Source organism: Sinocyclocheilus rhinocerous, unplaced genomic scaffold (genome assembly GCF_001515625.1).
Source record: "Sinocyclocheilus rhinocerous isolate Xijiao unplaced genomic scaffold, SAMN03320098_v1.1 scaffold907, whole genome shotgun sequence".
Lineage (NCBI taxonomy): Eukaryota > Metazoa > Chordata > Actinopteri > Cypriniformes > Cyprinidae > Sinocyclocheilus > Sinocyclocheilus rhinocerous.
The window spans coordinates 119,900-141,360 of record NW_015662569.1 but is presented as its reverse complement, the minus strand read 5'-3'; the positions used below and the strand labels follow the sequence as shown (position 1 = coordinate 141,360).

Genomic DNA, 21,461 nt, shown 5'->3' with positions numbered 1-21,461 from the left:
AATGAACGCTGCCTCGCAAAAAGGCTCTGAAATTGAATTGTAGCCTTCTTGTGCCCTGAGGAAAGAAAAAGCCCAGCTACAACACTTAGCAAGCAAGTATTTGTGCCAAGTCCACTAGGCAGCCCTGCGGTTAAACACAGTATGAGATATGTTTTTAAAACGGTCATCTTTACCTCTTCTGAATTTTCAGTTCCAGCATCCTTTCCGCCATTACTGTTTTTTGTGCTGCTTTTTGCAGATTTGGTTGGTTCCTGTAATGACCACAAAAGAACCAATAAATGAACTTCCGAGTCATAAATCAAAGGAGGCTCCTATTATTTTGATCACTTTTAAAACAGCCTTTTTTCTTGGGGATGGTCTGCATACAAGTCAAATCATGGGCAGGTCATGCTGCAGGACTGGTATGACAGGTGGTGGCCACCAGCAGCCCAATTGCAACTAGATTTTGAATCAGGCAATGACACACACAAAACATTGACTGCTTTCTGGGAATGATCTGAGTTCACACCGTCCAGCATCATATTCATAGTGACAAACTTGTCCACTTATATATCGAGCGTTTACATAACGATGCTCACAGCCCATCCACTGAAACATTGACTCATGCAGGGACAGGAGAACATGTTTGCGTGTCCAGCTTATGCTGCAATCTGTCAACTAATACGCCTCTATTCACATATTAACGGCCGATCATAATCTCACCATAGAAAACTGATGTATAAAACAAACACCGGGTAAAACAGCTATCGAAGAGCATTCTCTCAAACATAAAAGACTCATATTTTAAACACACGTCACGCTGAGCTAAATAAAACGCTTTGTCGTTATTTTTAAAATCTTGTGAACATATAACTGTCAGTATTTTGACTTGAGACATACAGGCAAAAATGCGCCCTTAGCGGGCTAGCGGCTAGCGCGGCCTTCACTTACAAAAAACAACGCCAGCAAATGCTGCAGAATAATTTTTACAAACTGAATTCTCGGACACATTAATTAGACATGTGTTATGATTGTAATCTGTACTTTACCTTCTCTTTTTTAGTTTTATTCGGCATTTTTCAAATGTTGTCTTTAGCCGTGCCTCCGTGATAAGGCTTCCCTCGCACTTGGGCTCTCGGGCACACTGTTACCTCCAGCTCCCCGCGCCCTCCCTTCACCAGTAACAATCTGATTGGTCGGCAAGGCTCGAAACGACCTAGCAACAGCACAGCGGAATTTTTCTATTGGCCGCTTTTCGAACCAGACGGTGTGTTTTCTAAACGGGGTCCTGGCTGCGACGAGGAAGGGGACTACAGCTGTTGTTGACGGCTTATCTATCTCAAGCGGAGGTGCAGATTGTCAAAAAGAGGACTCGATTGTGGGAGGGAGACTTGTGTTGGTGACATTGACCGTTAACATGTCAAAATAGGTTAATCCAGAGGAGATTTTGGTTGTATAAAGCAAAAGAGCTGGACCCCTTATATAATTGTATTTGTGAATATTGATGCAGTTGAGGTCATTTGTGGTCCAGCTTCAGAATAATTGTGTCATCAGATAGATTGTACTATATTCAATGTATTAAGGGTATTATTCATTCATGATAGTCATAAAAAAAATGACTGCGTTGAGGATGTTCCACTGCAATTGTCTTATAAATACATGGTTAAAAATAATTTAAAATATCAACAAATGTGGGTCTTCTTTAAAAAAAAACACTCTTTACCTTAGAATGTCTTACACATCTAAAACTCATATTAATCGTTTTATATTTAGACATAAAATAGTATTTATAATACAATTATAAAATCTATATTTTAAATTCAAAATAATATTTTGTATATTTTCTAAAGATTCCATCAGAAAAGACGTCCATACAAAAACATCTACTGCCATCTATTGGTATATTTTTCTCAAAACCATTTCGACACGACACTATACATTCGACTTTGATTCAAACTGCCAAAAGAAGAACAAACATGATTGCATTCACAAGCTTTTATTTAAAATACATAAAAATATAATTTTCATTATTTTTATTTGCCTATCATTAACTTCGGATTTAGGAGATTTTGGTTGTATAAAGCAAAAGAGCTGGACCCCTTATATAATTGTATTTGTGAATATTGATGCAGTTGAGGTCATTTGTGGTCCAGCTTCAGAATAATTGTGTCATCAGATAGATTGTACTATATTCAATGTATTAAGGGTATTATTCATTCATGATAGTCATAAAAAAAATGACTGCGTTGAGGATGTTCCACTGCAATTGTCTTATAAATACATGGTTAAAAATAATTTAAAATATCAACAAATGTGGGTCTTCTTAAAAAAAAAACACTCTTTACCTTAGAATGTCTTACACATCTAAAACTCATATTAATCGTTTTATATTTAGACATAAAATAGTATTTATAATACAATTATAAAATCTATATTTTAAATTCAAAATAATATTTTGTATATTTTCTAAAGATTCCATCAGAAAAGACGTCCATACAAAAACATCTACTGCCATCTATTGGTATATTTTTCTCAAAACCATTTCGACACGACACTATACATTCGACTTTGATTCAAACTGCCAAAAGAAGAATAACAAACATGATTGCATTCACAAGCTTTTATTTAAAATACATAAAATATAATTTCATTATTTTTATTTGCCTATCATTAACTTCGGATTTCAAATATTAAAATTTTTAACAAATTCACTAGTGAATAAATACGGTGATAAAAGGATAGTTCACGGCCAAATTGAAAATGAAGTCATTATTTACTCTGTCGTCTTTTCAAACCTGTATGACTGGACAATTCTGACGAACACAAAATAAGATATTTTGAAAGTTTGAGTCCATGGACTTTAATTGTATGGGGACGGGGGAAAAAAGAGCGACACTGTTTTCAAAATATCTTCTTTTGTATTCTACATAAGTTAAGTGATTCAGCATTGTACATGAGGGTGAGTAAAATAATTTTTATGTGGGGGTGAACTATGCTTTTTACTATGCTATTTTTAAAACTTACTAGTAGAGTAAGTTCCTCCAATGTACATGAATTATATTGATTAATTCACGATAAATTACCAAAACCAGTCAAGGCAAAAACACTTACCTTCATGGTAAGCAGCCGATTCATTTTTTAAGATGTTTTTTAGTTCCTCCCAGGATGCAGATGTCAGCTGTAATATTGCCCGTCATTAAAACACAATGTAAACCAACCAACCATATCTCCAGCAAATGCCTGTCTAAACAGTGGAATTCCTAAATACATTAATAATCTAAGGTTTGATTTCTTTCAGGATTCATGCATATATGGAAAACTATTTGTATGTAAATAATGCACAGCTACAAATAAAAATAATACAAGTTCAGTAATGTCAAGTTGAAGATGTTTACTAAAAGCAGTTACAGCATATTGGCTTATTAGCATATTAAAACTAGCAATTATACCAACATTCATGTTTGATGTCCATGCAAATATGTACACAGTGCAATGGGCGTCATTCATGAAACACCAACATAATGGATTTGTATATAACATTCATAAAACCATGCTTATGCAAACCGTTTCACTCAATGTGGCAAAGTACCTTATAGAAAGGTTTTATGAATGACTTACACAGAAATCAGTTCTGCTCATGTTTCATGAATGAGGCCCAATGTGTGCAAAAGGTAAAAAAAAAAAGAATGCACAAGTCTAATAACAGCAGTAAGAAGCATATCAGTAAGAAGCAAAGACAGAAAGGGTTGCTGTGATTTATTTGAGCTAGCACAGAACGTGTGCAATTACACCAACTATCTGTAGATGCTAAAGTAGCATGGTAGCAATGTGAACATTATAACACAACATTGATTCCTTTAAAAATTTAAACTGGAAAGAAAAGCCATCAACACGGAGTACAGTGTAATAAAAACTATGGAGGCCAAGCCTGATATTTTCTGTTCAGAGTTGTGAACGCACATGTCCTTGAAGCATGAACTCCACACCATTTCTCTTCTCTGAGCCTGGATCTTTCTGGCTCCTGCATTAAAATATCTTCATTTATTTAAATAGAACAAACAGAGCAAATGGCTTTACAGACTTAAATGTTTGATACACATCATATTCATTATGTGTTTTACGTTACCTTTGGGGAAAAGGAATGGTTTCTGCTGGAAAAAAATAAGGAAACAAGTAGCTCAACACCAGGTGCTTTTGATAAGTAGCGAAACTTTTACACATATTAAGGATTCATTACTAGATGAAAGTTCTCATTCTCTTAGAGGGATTCCTTCCCCAGCACCCACTTCAGAATGAATGCTTTTCAGTCCACATTTTCACTGGCATTACCTGCCAAAAGGTTAAGAATAGACATGAAACATTCTAACTGGATAAAGCAAATACAAAGAATACTTAAAAATCACTTATTTACATTCAGAGGTAACATGTACATCCCTAAACCTACTCTTGAAAGGTCCTTTACAAAGGCTCAAAATTGAATTCAAATGTGTCCAAGTTCAGTTGCTCAGTGAAAGAACCAGGAAGAGGGGAGAATGACATGGGTTCCTCAGATTCCAGAGGGTTTTCCTCATTATTTGTCTGCATTGTATCCTGACTATCTACTTCCATCACAGTTATATCCCCCACAGAGATTTCAAAAGATTTAAGAACTTGTTGATCATCAAAATCTTCCTCTTTTGCATTATCTTCATTTTGAAGGTCAGGTTTTAAGATGGCATCCTCAAAGGCTTGTTCAAATTCTGAGTCCTCATTCTTGGGGGGTTCTTCTGTCTGGGCAACTTCTGAGTCTTCGTTCTTGGGAGATTCTTCTCTCTGGGCAACATTTGAGTCCTCATTCTTGAAGATTTCTTTGCTCTGGCCAACTTCTGAGTACTCATTCTTGGGGGGTTCTTCTGTCTGGGCAACTTCTGAGTCTTCGTTCTTGGGAGATTCTTCTCTCTGGGCAACATTTGTGTCCTCATTCTTGGGGGGTTCTTTGCTCTGCCCACCTTTTGAGTCCTTATTCTTGGGGGGTTCTTCTGTCTGGGCAACTTCTGAGTCTTCGTTCTTTGGAGATTCTTCTCTCTGGGCAACATTTGAGTCCTCATTCTTGGGGGTTTCTTTGCTCTGGCCAACTTCTGAGTCCTCATTCTTGGGGGGTTCTTCTGTCTGGGCAACTTCTGAGTTTTCGTTCTTTGGAGATTCTTCTCTCTGGGCAACATTTGTGTCCTCATTCTTGGGGGGTTCTTTGCTCTGGCCAATTTCTGAGTCCTCATTCTTGTGGAATTCTTCTGTCTGGGCAACTTCTGAGTCTTCATTCTTGGAAGATTCTTCTCTCTGGGCAACATTTGTGTCCTCATTCTTGGGGGGTTCTTTGCTCTGGCCAATTTCTGAGTCCTCATTCTTGTGGAATTCTTCTGTCTGGGCAACATCTGAGTCTTCATTCTTGGGAGATTCTTCTCTCTGGGCAACATCTGATTCCTTGTTCTTGGGGGGTTCTTCTTTTTGGGCAACTTCTGAGTCCTCGTACTTGAGAGGTTCCTCTCTCAAGGCAACTTTTGTGTCCTCGTTCTTGAGAGGTTCTTCTCTCAAGGCAACTTTTGAGTCCTCACTCTTGAGAGGTTCTTCTCTCAGGGCAACTTCAGACTCCTCGTACTTGAGAGGTTCTTCACTCAAGGCAACTTTTGTGTCCTCATTCTTGAGAGGTTCTTCTCTCAGTGGAACTTTTGAGTCCTTGTTCTTGAGAGGTTCTTCTCTCAGGGGAACTTTTGAGTCCTCGTTCTTGAGAGGTTCTTTGCTCTGGCAAACATCACTAGCATTTTTGTATTTATTGTTTATCTCTTTGCAGGTTGAGCCACTGTCTTGAGGAGCAAATCCAGAGTTTTTGTTGTCACCAACACTGGCACTGACAGAAGTTTTAACTGCGGCACTGCCACTGTAAAAAATGTCAAACAAATCTTTTGCTTTTCCTGCTGCAAGAGTTGTCTTTGGCTTTACAGTTTTGAGGGGTGGGTCTCTGGCATTAAAAGAAAGCTGTGGAGGAGGACGAAGGATTACGGTGAGCTTCTGCTCCTCCTCAGGCACTCCAGGAGCAGCCACATCAGACTCGAGAGTAATAACACACTGACTGGGAGTAACAGGTTTCATCTGGCTGAAATTTACCATTTTTGGTGCCACAGTGGGAGACTGAAGTGGTACGGGTATGTTGAAGATATCTACAGGCTTTACAGAGGTGTCCTTTGTTTGTTTTAATTGCACCTCTTCTCCACTAAATGCCTTAGAGATGAGGTCTGCTGACAACGCTGGGCCCTTCTGAGTTCCTGTTACAGGTGCAGGAGATTTGTCAGCAGATGGTGTTGGTTTATTTTGCACACCTGTGTAAGACTTCCTAATAACCATGGGAACTGGGGGAGGAGGTAAATTAGGATTAGTTTTTATTTCGTTGTATGCTAGCCATTCACCTGAAGGGGGAAGCACAGTCTTTCCTGACAATTTGATAGCAATGGATTTTGCAGCAGCTATAGACTTGGAAAAAGGATCTAGCTCAGCATCCGTGTTTTCTGCCATTTCAGTAGGCATACTCTCTTCCTCTTCCTTTAAGAATTGCGCCGCCATCCTCTCTGCCTCCTTCTCCAGTGCTGTCTTCTGTGGCTTTTTCAGAACAAACTTTCCAAAGCCAGGCCGACAAGCAGCTTCCTCGTTCTTCTTGCGAAGTTTAGCAAGCAAGGCAGGACTTGGACCACATAAGACTTTAGGAGGCTCGCTGGGCTTCTCTGGTTCTGATTTGCCATCTTTAGCATTGGACTTCCCTATGCTCTCCTTGTCATCTTTGGAATAACCAGCCTTGCCCTTCTGGTGCTGAGCTTTATCTTCCTTTTTTTCATACTTCCCATTACTCTCTTGGTCCTCATCCCACTTTGATTTCGGCCACTTCCCCCCTTCCTCATCTTTGTACTTTGATGACTTCTCTTCAGCCTCCCGAGTGTATTTGTATTTCTTATCCTCTTCTCTGCCATACTTGGGCTTCTCCTCTTCTCTACCATATCGGCCCCTATCATCATCCTTTCTAAATCTATATCTGTCATCCTCTTCTCTATATCGATAGTGTTCATCATCGTCTCGGTTTCTAAATCTGTCCTCTTCATACCTTGTTCTCTCCCCTTCCTCCTTCCTGTACTTATGTGTGTATTCCTCTTCTTTTCTGCAGCGGTTTCGCTCATCATCTTCTTTTTTGTACCTAGCTCTCTCATCCTCTTCCTTTATTTTGGCTCTCTCATCATCCTCCTTCTTGTATTTCTGTTTATCTATATCCTCTTTCTTGTATTTCTCCTTAAGTTTATTCTCATTCTCTTTGATATTCTTATACTCCTCTTCCTTGCTGTACTGTGGTTTTGTCTCCACTTCATTACTTGACATTTTTCCTTTGTTGTGCTTGGATTTCTTCATATCATCCTGTTCGTCGTCTTCACGTTTTCGTTTGCGCTCTGAACTCTTTTGGCTCCCTAAGCCAGCCTGACGGTCCAGGTTCCTCCTTTGTTCATAGAGGGGATTTTCATACATTTTTGCCTGGTGACAAAATCAAATGCATATGAGACAATCTGGTCAAAAAATATATAATTTGCATTTCCTAACTCTAATTAAATATATAATGAATATCATGTGTGATATGTACCTTGTATCTCTCATTGTGAGCATGGCAGGTAACATGGGCCTCAGCACAAATGGGATCACCAAAAAACTCCTTGCATAACTGGCAGAAGAATCCCCTTACAGGGATCAAGAACTCGGAGCCTAGAGGAGGGAATACAGCACAAAATTTAATACTTTTACTAATAGTGTGTAATGTTTTTGATGCCTGGTAATTTACCCTTGCTCTGTTCCAATAATGAGACACACTGCAAGAAAACCTCAGTTTCAGACACTGCAATTAACATGACACCAATTATGGAGGGGAATCAAAGATTTGAATGATTCTGGTTCTCTGATCCTTAGATTCCACTTAATGATTCCAGTTCTTTAATGGTACATGTCTTGAAACAAATAAATCACTTAATCTTAAACCAAATGAATGTGTTTTCGGATTAACAATCACATTTTATCAAGACTCTGTTACCTTTGGCTGGCTTGGAAGTCCTCTTTCCAGCTGGGGGTTTCTTTTCACTCTCCGATTTCGCCCAAGGTCTGTCATAAGGATCTAGAGTCTATAGGAGAACAAAACAATTGATGACTGAAGCAGAGAGGCGACTGGCAGAAATAAACGCACTACTCTTACACCACAAAAAATAAAAAAATAAATAAAATAAAAAAATCTGATTACATATATTAGCACACATACCTTCCTATGTGTTTTGCTGTGCAAATGCATGAAATAATCAAACATTGAACCACTGGTAACATTGCAGTTTTTACACCAGTGGTTTCCTGCGTCGTAGTACTCGAACTGCTCGGCAGCAGTGTCCAGGGAGTGGCTGCTCGATGGAGGAGGTGACTTAGGTTTTTCAGGAGACGCTCTTGATTTTGAGGATGCTACCTAGATTTAGGCAGTACAAAAAAAATGCATAAGTAAAAGTGACTAAGCAAATCAAATACTCTTGAGGAATCTTTTTTTAAATGAATGAAGAAAAGCTTTTCAAATAAACAAATATAACAATCCTATTTGCCAATCTTTAAAGTTTATCATAGGAGACTTACCTTTGCAAAATAGGCCATCTGTTTTCCAGTCGGGGAGAAGCTACCCATGGGTCTATTACTTTAATTTAACTGACTACTATAAAACTAATGGTTTTAAAAAGCCATTTCAAATTTAGATCTGAAATGGCTTTTATATCATATAACGTACATTAAATTCATCAATAAAATCATTAGGTGCCAATTAGGGCTGCACGATCAATCGAAATGGAATCGAGATCGCGATTCGACAGAAGCTGCGATTGTCATGCATATCTTTCAGTGAAGCACGGTTCTGTGATCAGCAGTAAATCTCCATCCAAAGGCCAGAGGGCGCTCTCGCGCTGAAACTCCAAATACGCCTCGCAGAAGAAACCCATGAAATGCCTATCGCTGCAGCTGAATAAACAGAAGAACATTATATATATATATATATATATATATATATATATATATATATTCACCACAATAACTACAGAAGTAGAACTTAACATTCTAAAATAACAAAATGTACTGCAGAACATTTTAGCTATTCAGATAAACATTATAGCAAAATGTACTGCAGAACATTTTACATCCAGTAGAGGGCGATATGGTGTAGCATAATGACAGTGGGCGATCCAGGCTACTAACAATATAGCTAATAATTGGCAGTGAAGGCTCATCTCGCGCATGTACAGTCTTCTGCCATCTTCACCCATTAGCCGCTTTTCAACTGGACAGTGCGAGCCGGGGCTTACAGCGAGCCAGGTGGGGCTAATAGCCTCGGACCTCGAGCACAGAGGCCGAAATCATGCCGCGTTTCCACTGTCGGGCCAGTAGCCTCGCGGCACTCCTGTAAAACCCGCCCTAAACACGCCTTCACTGGACTACGTCACACAATACAAAGTTCCACCAGCGAGAGGGAGATTAATGAAATAAATCGCTAAACAAATATATCAGAAGCTGTCGTTTAGTCTTTATTTACAATCTTGGACACCACATGCGGCTATTGACTGACCACGAACAGGAAATAAAACTTACTTGCAGCATTTTTGATTCGTTAATGTCTCACGGGTTTTTTTTTTTCTTTGAACAATTAAATTTTGGGCTAAAAGTGTGTTGTAACGCAAGCGTTACTGAACATGTACAGAGTAAAATATTACTGAAAATTGATTAGTAATCCCTTACACTACTGCATTACAGCAAAAAGTAATCAGTTACTGTAATGCTTTACTTTTGTAACGCTGTGTGTTTGTGATGACCTTAATAAAGAATACTAGTATATACCTTGTTATGTGCAAGATTAAGAACACTTAATTACCTAACAGCCATGATGAGTAAACAAGTCTATGCTATAGAAAAAATATCCCTAAACTACAATGTGTTCATATATTACAGAAGTTGTTGATGTCCTGTATCAGAATCACAATGTTCCTGCTTAATAAATCATAACCACGATAATGAGGGAACAAATCAGTAAATCATAGCCACAATTTCAATAAAATTACTAAATTGTAAACAAATTCTTAATTTGTGGCCCCAATATATATATATATATATATATATAGTTTTCCTACTATAAGTCACTTTGAACTAAAACAGTGGTTATCAAACTGTGGTATGCTGTGATACCACCAGGAGTACACAGTGTCTCAGGTGGTTTAAAACTCTACAAATGTACGATACTAAAAATGTTGCGTTCTGGTCTATGCGCATTTTATTCTATGTGCCGAAAGAGCCACAAAAGCTGATCTGATCAAGAAAAAAGCAGCATGTTTATGGCGTTATTTTACTGACAAATGTCGTGAGCGCATTATTATAGCGCGAAAGCACATTAATACAATAATACTATTCTATGGGTTTAATGCATTTGCAGACAATGTAATTACATGTAACTGTCATATAACTGTATATTCACTGTTTTAGAGAAGAGTGCCATTGAATGTATAGCTAATATTAAGTGGATTTTCATTTTAAAAAATCAGAACTGAAAACACTGGATTTAAAAAAACAACAAAAAAAAACACTCCCAATAAATGGCCAAACAGCAATGCTATTAGAACATTTATTGTTATATCTTGCATCATTTACATCTATTTTTACATTTGATGTTGATTTGAGGAGTTGTTACTTATTATTGCCATCATACCAACTGAGAATTTATTGCAATTATTTTAAATTCAGTTGAGGTATCTGTCTGACATATTATGACATAACATTGATGTTTTATATAAAGTCTTTAGGGCCATAGGCTATAATATGTTGTTTTTAGATAAATTGCTCAGAGACCAACCAGTTGGACAGAGGTTATGTACAAATCATCCAAGCACCCTCAGTTGTGGAGGTCTGATTGGTTAAAGCTTTATTTATATAGTACCTTTTAAAACAGTGTATACAAAGTAGCTTACTTTACAAAGAGATGCTTAAGTGCATTTGCAGAAAAGATAAAAATACAAAGATAAAAGAGATATAGTAAAACAAAGTAGCTACAATAACCAGTTTGTTAAAAAAATACAACACGAGCAGCGTGTATCTGAGCGCGAGCGTCCGGTTTTGTGCGAGAGCAACAGAGATTCGTGCTCGCGCATTGTATTAATGTGCTTTCGCGCTACAATAATGCGCTCACGACATTTGTCAGTAAAATAACGCCATACATGTTATTCTGTTTAATCTCAAAGCAAGCATTTAGGTGCCAGGACTGAAGGCAGCCATATTGTAATCCTTTCTAAATGTTACTACTGTAGTGTATGTGTGTTTTTAGATGTTACTCCTCAGGGTCCTTCCACAGATCTGCAAAGGCATGCAGCATGATTAAACTGAACTACAGGAACACTGATCTTAATAATCAGAATATGGCATTATGTTGCTCACAGTTACTTGGATGGCCTGATTTGATCAAAGGTGGTACTTGTCTTAAAAATTTCAGAATCACTGGACTAAAAAAAGCATCTGTAAAAATGATAATCAATAATGTTTCAAGAGTACCAAATACATTTTGGCCTTATGACACCCCATGAGACGACCCTCTATGTAAAATAAAATAGACTACTGATATAACTGCAGTCTTCATTTTATGTGAGAGAAGACTGTTTTAAATGCATATTTTTAAGTATTATTAATTTCATTAGGGTAATTTTTTTAATGAGAAAAAAATTGTATGCAGTTATTTTAAAAATTACTGAATGAAGTAATTTAAATAAATATTTTGTAGAATCACTGTCAAGAATTAAATGGCACAAATTTTCAAAGTGGCAGTCTAATACTTAACTATGAAAAAGCCTATCAAGTGCAAGTAGTACCTTTCCTGTAACAGAATTAGCAACTCTACCTTATTGAATGAGGTGCTGGTTTTGGCCCCTGATTTGTCTGGGCTTCTGGTTGACTCCTTCTTACTCTGAAGGGGCTGCTGCCTATGGTCCCCAGAGATCTTCGAGTCTTTGTAGCCTATACCGAGAATAAGAGCCACTTTGACCAGCTCTTCATATTTTTGATCTGCCTCTCTCTGTTCAGAACGCAATTTGGAGATTTGGGCCATTGCATCCTCTTGGAGCTGACTGAGCTCAATGAGGACAGGGTCCTTGTGTCCATCCTTCTCTCTTCGCTTCTTTCGAAGAAGCTCCCCTAAAGGAACAAATCAAACACGTATAATACAGTGGGCCCTTACTTATAATAAAGAAAACACTTCCATTTTACACTAAGAGGGAAATACCTTGCTGCTTTCTCAATGTTTCCACATCCTTTAAGAGATTTTCTTTCCTCTTGTGTCGCATTTCGTTCTCCTTTTTTAGCTTTTCAAGCTCTTCCATGACCTAAGACAGAGTTTTTTGGGCCTTAAAGGGTTTTTATGGATGGGCGCTTTTTATTTAACTTCTTTTGGACTGATGCATGCAACACCCGCTGAGTGCCATTAAACAGCTTGAAAGATCAAAGAAAATTTTTATATATAACTTTGACTGGATTCGTCTGAAAGAAGAAAGTCATATACACTTACGATGTCTTGAGGGTGAGTAATTTATGGGCTAATTTTCATTTTTGGGTGAACTAACCCTTTAAATTTATTCATCAATAAAAACATAGGGATGGGAATCCTGATGAATTTAACAATTCTGTTTCTGATTTCACTTCCTTAATTCCTCCCAAAATATACACGACACAACAATATTTAAAAAGAGTTATTTTGGACAACACATTTTTTTAGTTTTTAATTAAAGTTAAAGAAAATTATAACTTAAAACACTTGGTCATATGAACAACCAGTCAGTCTCACACTTCGATAACTCATAAGCTTAAAATTCATTGGGGAAAAAAAAATCTGATCATAAAAAAAACCATACAATGGATACACGGGTGCTTGTATGTTAGTTGTTGCGAACAACCAGCGAGGATAATGCAACAGAAAGATGTAAAGATTGTAGAGGCTCAAGATGTGTTAATGGAACCAAAATAAATAAATTCCAGGGGTCGTAAATTCCAAGAACCAGAGGTCGCATGCATAAAGCCACTCACTTAGTCTTAAGCAGGGATGAACTGAAATGAAAATTCTGGGCCGAAACTGGACATTCTAGATGCACTTGGCCGAAAATCAAAACTTCTTTGTAATAATAATTAATTATTTTATTAAATAATATAAAGTAATTTTGTAAGACTTCTTAATTTAACTCAATTTTTATGATACTGAATAAAAAATAAATAAAGTCAATAGAACTCATTTATATAGATTCAATATAACCAAACTTTAATTGAAAGTAACAATAACATTGGACAGAAAATATATTAATATTAAATATCAATATATTATTATAAAACGGATAGTTCTGGTCCTTGATTCTGATTGGTTGAGCCGCGTTCGAAGCTGTTGTAAATTACACTACAAACATACACCTTTGTTTACTTGTGTGTGTTGCTCGGCAACCACTTTGTTGGAACCACAACTGTTTCTGAGGAACTACATTGTTTGGTGGAAGAATACTGTTTTTATTTATATCATTAAACTTTATTTGCTCTGTTTTATTCTGTGAAACCTTCGAGTCGAGCCTAACAACGCCCCTTTATAAATAGCGGTTATAAATTCACTGTAAACCACGGCTTCTTGGGGCTTATTGCTTTATTTTTATTCAGTTCTATGCAACAGAATCAGATATTAGTTTTTTTTTTTTTTTTGGCTAATTATCCAAATAATGTATAGTCCTACAAAGCTATTATTATCGGAGCCTGTGAGCAGAGCATAGCGAGGAGCAGATCAGTGAACCAGAGGGTAGTGTCATTTTACCAGCGTTGCCATGTTACAGCACAGTAGCACGTGTTATTTGATGGACTTTGCTTTACGGGTGAGCATGAGCACATTACATGAGCGGAGAGCACATTCACAGAGCGGATTATTGAGTGGAGAGTCACACTGCGCAGTGACGACAGCTAGAGGGAGAGTGAAACCTGCACGCTGAACACTGCTGGGCATGTGTGGCGTGCCATACATTTTTAGCCTTTTTCTCTTTCGGCCAAAAACCGAAAATGCCATTTTCAGCCAATTGTTTTTTTCCGGTGGCCGAAATTTCGTTGCATCCCTAGTGCTGGGGCGTTTCTAGGATTTTTTTCAACTGAGGGCAAAAGAGGGGCCACAATTAATACAGAGGGGCCAATCTTATGTTGTGTATTTATATGTAGAACTGTAGATATCCAAATCATTTAAAGTTCAGTAAGCTTTAAAATCAGCAATAAACAGTGATATCTTATTATCTTTTAATGGCATTTATTCATTGCTGTAAATCAGAAGTCAAATACAATTTGTATTATCTTTTCAAATTTCAGAATTGAAAAACTGTAATAAATAAAAGAATCTGATCTGTAATCAGATCAAGTGTAATGGGAGAGCCTGGTGAATCAATGCCACATATGTTGTTCCAAACCTGTGTGACTTTCTTTTTTCCAAGTTACAAAAGAAATTGTGAAGAAAGTTTGTGTCCATATATAATGAGTCAATGATCAAAATAGAGATTGATTTGTTTTCCATTGGCTTTCATTACAGTGGACAAAAACATTTTCTTTTTTGCTTCATGGAAGAAAGAAAACCATAAAGGTTAGGAATAACATGAGGGAGAGTAAATGATGACAATTTACGTTTTTGTGTGAAATACCCCCATTAATTTATCTATCTGACTGCCTTGAAACATCCTGGGTCAAAAATGTTCTTTGGTAGTGAACAACTTTTCTCTCTGATTATAAGCTAAGGAGAGTGAATTGCCTGATCAAATGGTTCTCCAATGAGATGTGTGACATTCAGGTGAAGCAAATCGAGCTGTGCAGATCAGAAACATATTTAGCAGAGGTGGGTAAGTGAGATAAACATCATACGATTTGCTGATTGTGAAACCCTGATTGTGTTATTATGTATTACATTCAGCCACAGAGAATTGTATTGATTAGCATTATCTTGTCTAGCTAACATCAAACCTGGTCTGTCCTAACATTGAAACACGGTACCAAAATTAGGGGTCGACCGATATGTGTTTTTCAAGGCCGATGCCGATACCGATTATTACAGATCAAGTAGACCGATAACCGATATTTTGAACCGATATATATGTCTGGTGTAAAAATGAAAATTAAAGTCAAAATTAAGAATAACAAGGACTCTGACAAAAACTGCCTTCTCTGGTGTTGGTTGAGTGTAATACTCCCACTGTATTTATGTCCTCATGTAGTGATACGACAGAAGCTGAAATCAGTGCGAGCGTCGCACACTTTGTATGTGTAGAAAACAACACCGCGCGTCTGTGCCATTTACATACACAGAGACACGCAGAACATGCTGGATTCAGATTTAAATAGTATTTTTGCGGCTTAATATTTACAGATACTAGTTCATATTGTGACTCTATTTAAGTGTACTGACCTACTTTTGATTAATTCATCCAAACTTTGACAAATTCCGACTGGTCTGACTCGTGACTCCCAAAAAATCAGATGGGTGGTGGGCGGAGATTGCTTTAGTCCACAGAGTGGTGAGTTCTGACAGGCTGCATCAGAGCCAAATAGCGCGTTTCAAAATTAAGTTATTTTATCGGCGAATCGGTTTTGAAAATGACCGATAATCATTAAAATGCTTAATATCGGCGCCGATAATCGGTTGACCCCTAACCAAAATCTAGCGCTGCATCTCGCTAATTGAATAAAATTAGGTATATAAAATAGATCAACTTTCATCAACTTCCTATTCTTAGTTTTCAGCTCCTAAGGGCGGGTGTACACGGTGCGAGTTCGGACACTCGGGAGGTCATGAGCCATTGCACACGTTACGAGTCGTAGCAGTTGGTACACAGAGATATGGAGCTTTTCGATGTTGCTGCTATAGCTTCGGACAGAAAAAGAAAGAAAATAAAAAGATGAGTGTGCAAATGATTTGCTGAATTGCAGAGACAGGTCCTGTTCTATGGGGATATTTAAACGAAAGCAAGAGCACTCTCAGTTGAAGCTGTGATGATAATAATAATATTACAGATTTGGCAAACAATCCAGTGCCTATTTGTGTTTGTGCTCTGGAGAGCATCAAGTTTCTCTTTACAACATGTTTTTGCAGCGGTGAGCAATGTAGCCTATCACTGGCCATTGCATTCAAGAAATCAACAGATATGTCAATCAGAGGCGATTATGTTAGAATCCACTCACCGCTCGCAAAGCTGGAGTTCTGTCCAGCGCTGAATTCTGCACGCTCACGAATCATCTCATTATTACATAGTGTAGACTTGATGTAAAAAGAGAGATTCATTGTGCAGTGTAGAGCTTTATTGATTATAACAGAACTTTGTGAGATCGCGACAAACTAAGATGAGTGACAGCTTTTTAGTGATTATAAAGGGAGCGCTATTTATGCCGTTGCAATAAATGGAACAAAATATATGTGAAAAATGTGCATTAAATAGAGCACCCTAACTCATTTCAGAAGCACCTTCAGTGATTCACATTCAGCAGAGAACAGCAAAGCCATTCCTTTCAACAAAAACAACTAGAGAGATTTGTGTGTATATGTCAGTGTATCCACACGAAATGGGGTCGCCTAGTAGCCACTGAGCTATAATAATATAGATCTAGCGTATGTGATGCAGTTGTATGATTTGGTAATATGGAAGAGCCTATACACTGGTCAAAATCGTGCCGACTGCCCAAATTTTTTAAGCATGTTTAAAAATCATCGGGACCTTGGGAGGCGCTCGCCTCGTAAATTCCTTTCACACAATGCGAGCCACGACCATATGAGCATCAACGATTTCCACACGATTTCTCCCGATGGGAAAAAAAAATTGCATACGAGCTCGTACGACAGAAAAAAATTGCACCATGTACATCCAGCCTAAAAGACTTAAGAGTGCAGGAAAGGTCTTAGCATGATAACTCAATATGATGAACCACACACTCTCCAACATGGAAAAAGTGTTTTAGACTTGCATAATAGTGAAATCTGGATAAACAAAGTTGATCAAATTTCTTGCACTTACCTTCTGTTTTTGGCTAGCAGTATTCTTATCTTCTATTTCTTTCCTCTGAATGCCACTGGTGATCGCTTTAGTGGCCACAGGATCCGATTTAGGGGGTGCTGAAAGGATAAATCAAATCATGTTGGTAAAATGTGATGAGAGAAGTCTAAATCACCCAAAAGTTCACCCAAAAATCTCTCATCATTTACTCACAGTCTTGTCATTCTGAAACCTGAAATTACTTATATTCTTCCATAGAACACAAAAGGAGACAATCTTTTAAACAATCTTCACATAGCTATTTTCCATTATTAATTGTGACCACATCTGTGTAGCTCCAAAAACAGAGTCTTGCTCACATTCTTGTTTATTTAATAAAATAATATGCCACCTCGATACTAGGGCTGTGACGGTGGCAGATTTTTAGATCGCCGGTGGCACGGTGTTGATATATATATATATATTAGTGGTGTCAAAATTAGCGCGTTAACGTAGGCGATTATTTTTTCAGTTTAACACGTTAAAAATATTTAACGCAATTAACGCAGGGGCGGGGCTAGGGTTGGCCACCCCACTCACAACTGCTGCTTCTGTCACTTTTTCTCTTGACAAGAAGTGCATTTATTCAGTCTCAGAATGACTGAGAACGGGAGACGTTTCAGACGCACGCTCCTCTTCACTTCGGTGCCAGGCGCGAGTCAAGCGAGCGCGGAAACGCACAAAGGCGCCGGCGCGCTGTAGCCTGTATCCTTCCATATCAAAGCGCAAAATAAACTACGTGCATGCAATGCCATGGTCAGTTAAGTCATGAAGTTACCAAAAAGGCGATTAAAGCTGCCTTAAAACTGTGCATGCATGTAATATATTTTATATGAGTCACATTTAAGAACATGTCTGTTCTTAAGAGCAGCCCAGCACTGTCTCACGCATCTAAAACACCCGATTTAACTCGTCAGCTCATGTTGATTTTAGCACTTCAGTCAGCGAATATGCAGCCTGCAAAACACTAAAATAAATACCAAAGAAATAATACAGTTAAACAAGAAAGTAGCCTAAATAAGAAAGTTAAATAACACCCTGCCTACAGGACGCGAGCTGGGCGGCGCCACAAAATACTATAAAACTCATTATAATCAGTGATGCTACACTGGATGCGGCACGACACGACATGACAAATCCCCGACAGTAAACTGCCTTGTTCTATTTATGAGGTACTGACACAGAGTTCAAATGTCCTGTGTATACACAAGACAGACTCAACCTGTTGTGAAGCGGCGGTGTCGCGTCCGGAGTAGACTACTGTTATTACACTTGTATACAAAACTTCTTATTATTCTTGTTATAGAGTGCGCATGTTGTAATAATCATGCCAGTTTGAATATGCTGGATGGAAAGTGGGATTTGAGAATCTGCGGCAGATTAGAAGATTTTTAATAGGGTTGGGAACCGAGAACCGGTTCTTATCCAGAACCGGTAGTGCTTTTCTGAAAAATACCAGAACCATGCCAAATTCCTAAGCTTTGGTTTCGAAAACCGTTCTGGTGCGATTTGTGGGCGAAGCGCCTTATCCTTTAATAGCGAGACCTGAGTAAAGGGAAAATGATCACAGAGAGAACAGATGAGTGGCACTGGGCTGTTACCAGATTTATTGTGAAAGCTTTGCATCCTTTTTCCACCGTTGAGTTCCCATGGTTTAGGTAGGTGTTTATGTACAATGGTACAATTACTATTTATAACTAGGCTTTATGCAGAGAGAGACAAGGTTTTCCTGGGTCCTTACAAAGTCATGGCTCAACGGGTTCGTTTCTGCCGTTCCAAAAGCACCACCTACTGGACAATGAATTTGCATTTTCAGCCCATCAGCTGTTTTTGTTCAGACCAATGCGAAAAACGACCTATATTTTGCAGGTTTTAAAAAAGGTCTTCAAAAGCTTTAAATTTTAATATTTAATTTCCATATTTTCTTCATTTTAGTGAGATGACTAAGTGTCTTAACCCTAAATACCACCCACCCTCAAGCTGACAATTTTCTTTCAGATAAATTGTTTTTGCTAAAATTCCTAAATAATATACAGTGGGTACGGAAAGTATTCAGACCCCCTTAAATTTTTCACTCTTTTACATTAATGAGGAAAAAAAATTAACTTAAATGATTTTAGCAAATGGCTGCAATATAACAAAGAGTGAAAAATTTAAGGGGGTCTGAATACTTTCCGTACCCACTGTATGTTCAATTTGTTGACATTAACCATCTGTTAGGTTGCTTCACACTTGGTTCGACACTAATGGCGCCGACGCTGATGGCTGCCTCCGTGGCGTGCTCCGCAGTTGTTTTTATGTTTTTGTTAGTTTGTCCTGTCTTTAGTTATATCCCTGCAATCAGTTTCACCAGAGACGAATTGCTGGACATTCGGAAGTACACACCACCTGATATTTCACCGGTTTTCGATTACATCAAGCCAGCAGCTGTTTACCCCGTTGCTTAGTAACGATGGCGCAGGAGAAGACGGCAAAATGTGTAGCATTGCTCTCTTCAATTGTATATTTATGCTTTTGAACCATTGGTTTTGTTTCCAAAGATTACATACATAACGGCACTTACGTCTGTCTTACGAATGTACTGCAAATGCTATTAAGTACTCTGAAGGCGAACAGAAATGTGATATACAGCTCTCTGCTTGCAGCGCGTCAGTCACGCTTGTCAGGAAAGTGAGTGAAACACACACAAACACATTTTTATCAAATAATACATCATTAATAGCGGTTCACTTCCATGATTTGGCATGATTGTGTTCACATCAGCAGCGAACAGTACTGGAGTTCACTTGAACCGTACCCCAGACCACCCCTTTTAAGCGGACTCGGGTACGGTTCGCGGGTGCACACCCAAGTTCGGAAGACCGCATTCACATCATCCAAACGTACCGAACTCTGACGTCAATCGAACCCGGGAGCACACCAAAAGTGCTAGTGTGAAAGCACCCTTAAACTCATTTGACAGTAAGCAATTTTAATTGAAGACATTTTAATGAAACCAGAATCGGAACCGGAATTGGACATTCTTACAATTCCCTAATTTTAAGAGAATAATGACTTAATGAATTTTAATTTTCAGTTTGTTTCTCACACAAAATTATCAGATTTGCTAGAATATAATACACATATGGACATACAGCATATAGCAAGTCATATGGACTGTTTTATGGTGCATTTACACATTTTTTTGGTTCTTTCAGAAGCTTTACAGACATGGTCACTATGAACAGTCATTGAACAGGATTGACCTGTGTGAAGATTCTTCAAAAATTCTCCTTTGATCCACTGAACCAACAATATACAGGTTTGTATTGGCATGAGGTTGAGTCCACATACACAATGACAGAAATGCAATTTTCTGTAAACTATTCCTTCAAACAACTGCTTATGAATCACATGTAAGGTGACTAACCTTTTGGATTGTCGTCTTTACTCTCACTCTGCACAGTTGTGATCACTTTAAGAAAAGGTCGCTCAATGTTAGGGAGGCTGTAGGGATCCATTGGACTGGGAGGAGGTACTGGAATACCTGGAGGTGGGTACATCGGCCATCCCGGAGGCATATATGGAACATAATTGCCATATGGATCGTAACTTCCTGGTGGGTAGTCAGGTGGCATTACCCCACGTGGGGGTGGCCCAGGGTATGGGGGCATGGGATGTGCCGGGAGGCTGGGTCTGGAGGGATACGTCTGTGTCCCAGGACCCACAGTGGGTGTGGTAGGCCAGCCGCTTTCTGCAATGCCAGGTTTAGCCTCTTTCTTGTTCTGACTATGTGAGCATGGAGATCTTTGTTCTGGGGAAACTGGCTTTTTCTTGCTGCGACGTGAAGTGTGATCCAAACTGCCACTTCGGCTTTGACTTCTTCTGCTTCTACTTCGACTGCTACTCCGACTGCGACTGAAGCTTCTGCTGCTACTGCTGCTGTAGCTCCTACTACGGCTCCGGTGCTTTCTATCCGACTGCCTACGAGTCAGAGTCTTCGCAGGGGTGTTACCGTGCAGACGCTCTTGCGTCCTAGACTTATTTATCTAACACACATACTCAGTCTACATTTCAATTTGCACATAATATACCTGTACATACAACTGTCTATTGTTATATACCTGTACATACAATTGTCGATTTGTATATTTTTATTCCTTATTTACTTCTATTTCTAGTTCTATTTTTTATTTATTTTTATTTTTTATTATCTGTGTTTTTTTGTTCCGTCACTGTCATTCTGTTACACTGTGGAAGCTTCTGTCACGAAAACAAATTCCTCGTCATACCTGGCATACCTGGCAATAAAGCTCATTCTGACTCTTGATTCTGATTGCTTGGTCCGAACCAGAGTTCCCCCCCCCC

At 38.4% G+C, this 21,461-nt stretch overlaps 2 protein-coding genes across 3 annotated transcripts in view; both read right to left on the bottom strand.

Annotated features, from left to right (window-relative positions):
- LOC107728061 (serine/threonine-protein phosphatase 2A 56 kDa regulatory subunit delta isoform) overlaps positions 1 to 1,237 on the bottom strand; it is a 40,873-nt gene extending 39,636 nt beyond the window's left edge. Inside the window, exons 1-2 of the mRNA XM_016538118.1 lie at positions 1,029 to 1,237; positions 174 to 251 (exon numbers count right to left, since the gene is read on the bottom strand). Of these exons, the coding sequence (XP_016393604.1) occupies positions 174 to 251; positions 1,029 to 1,055 (105 nt within the window). The 5' untranslated portion in view covers positions 1,056 to 1,237. The remainder of the gene's footprint in view (positions 1 to 173; positions 252 to 1,028) is intronic.
- A 2,481-nt stretch (positions 1,238 to 3,718) lies between these two features.
- The window catches only part of LOC107728066 (zinc finger protein 318-like), a 25,724-nt gene continuing 7,981 nt past the window's right edge, over positions 3,719 to 21,461 (bottom strand). The window contains exons 5-12 of one of the 2 annotated variants that reach the window (XR_001638429.1): positions 17,097 to 17,194; positions 12,317 to 12,416; positions 11,936 to 12,228; positions 8,294 to 8,488; positions 8,072 to 8,159; positions 7,631 to 7,749; positions 4,106 to 7,524; positions 3,719 to 4,000 (exon numbers count right to left, since the gene is read on the bottom strand). Coding sequence is in view for 1 of the 2 variants with exons in the window: in XM_016538127.1 (XP_016393613.1) it covers positions 4,438 to 7,524; positions 7,631 to 7,749; positions 8,072 to 8,159; positions 8,294 to 8,488; positions 11,936 to 12,228; positions 12,317 to 12,416; positions 17,097 to 17,194 (3,980 nt within the window). In the remaining variant the exon portion in view is untranslated. Of the gene's footprint in view, positions 7,525 to 7,630; positions 7,750 to 8,071; positions 8,160 to 8,293; positions 8,489 to 11,935; positions 12,229 to 12,316; positions 12,417 to 17,096; positions 17,195 to 21,461 lie in introns of both variants that reach the window. The other variant, XM_016538127.1, reaches the window with a different exon arrangement.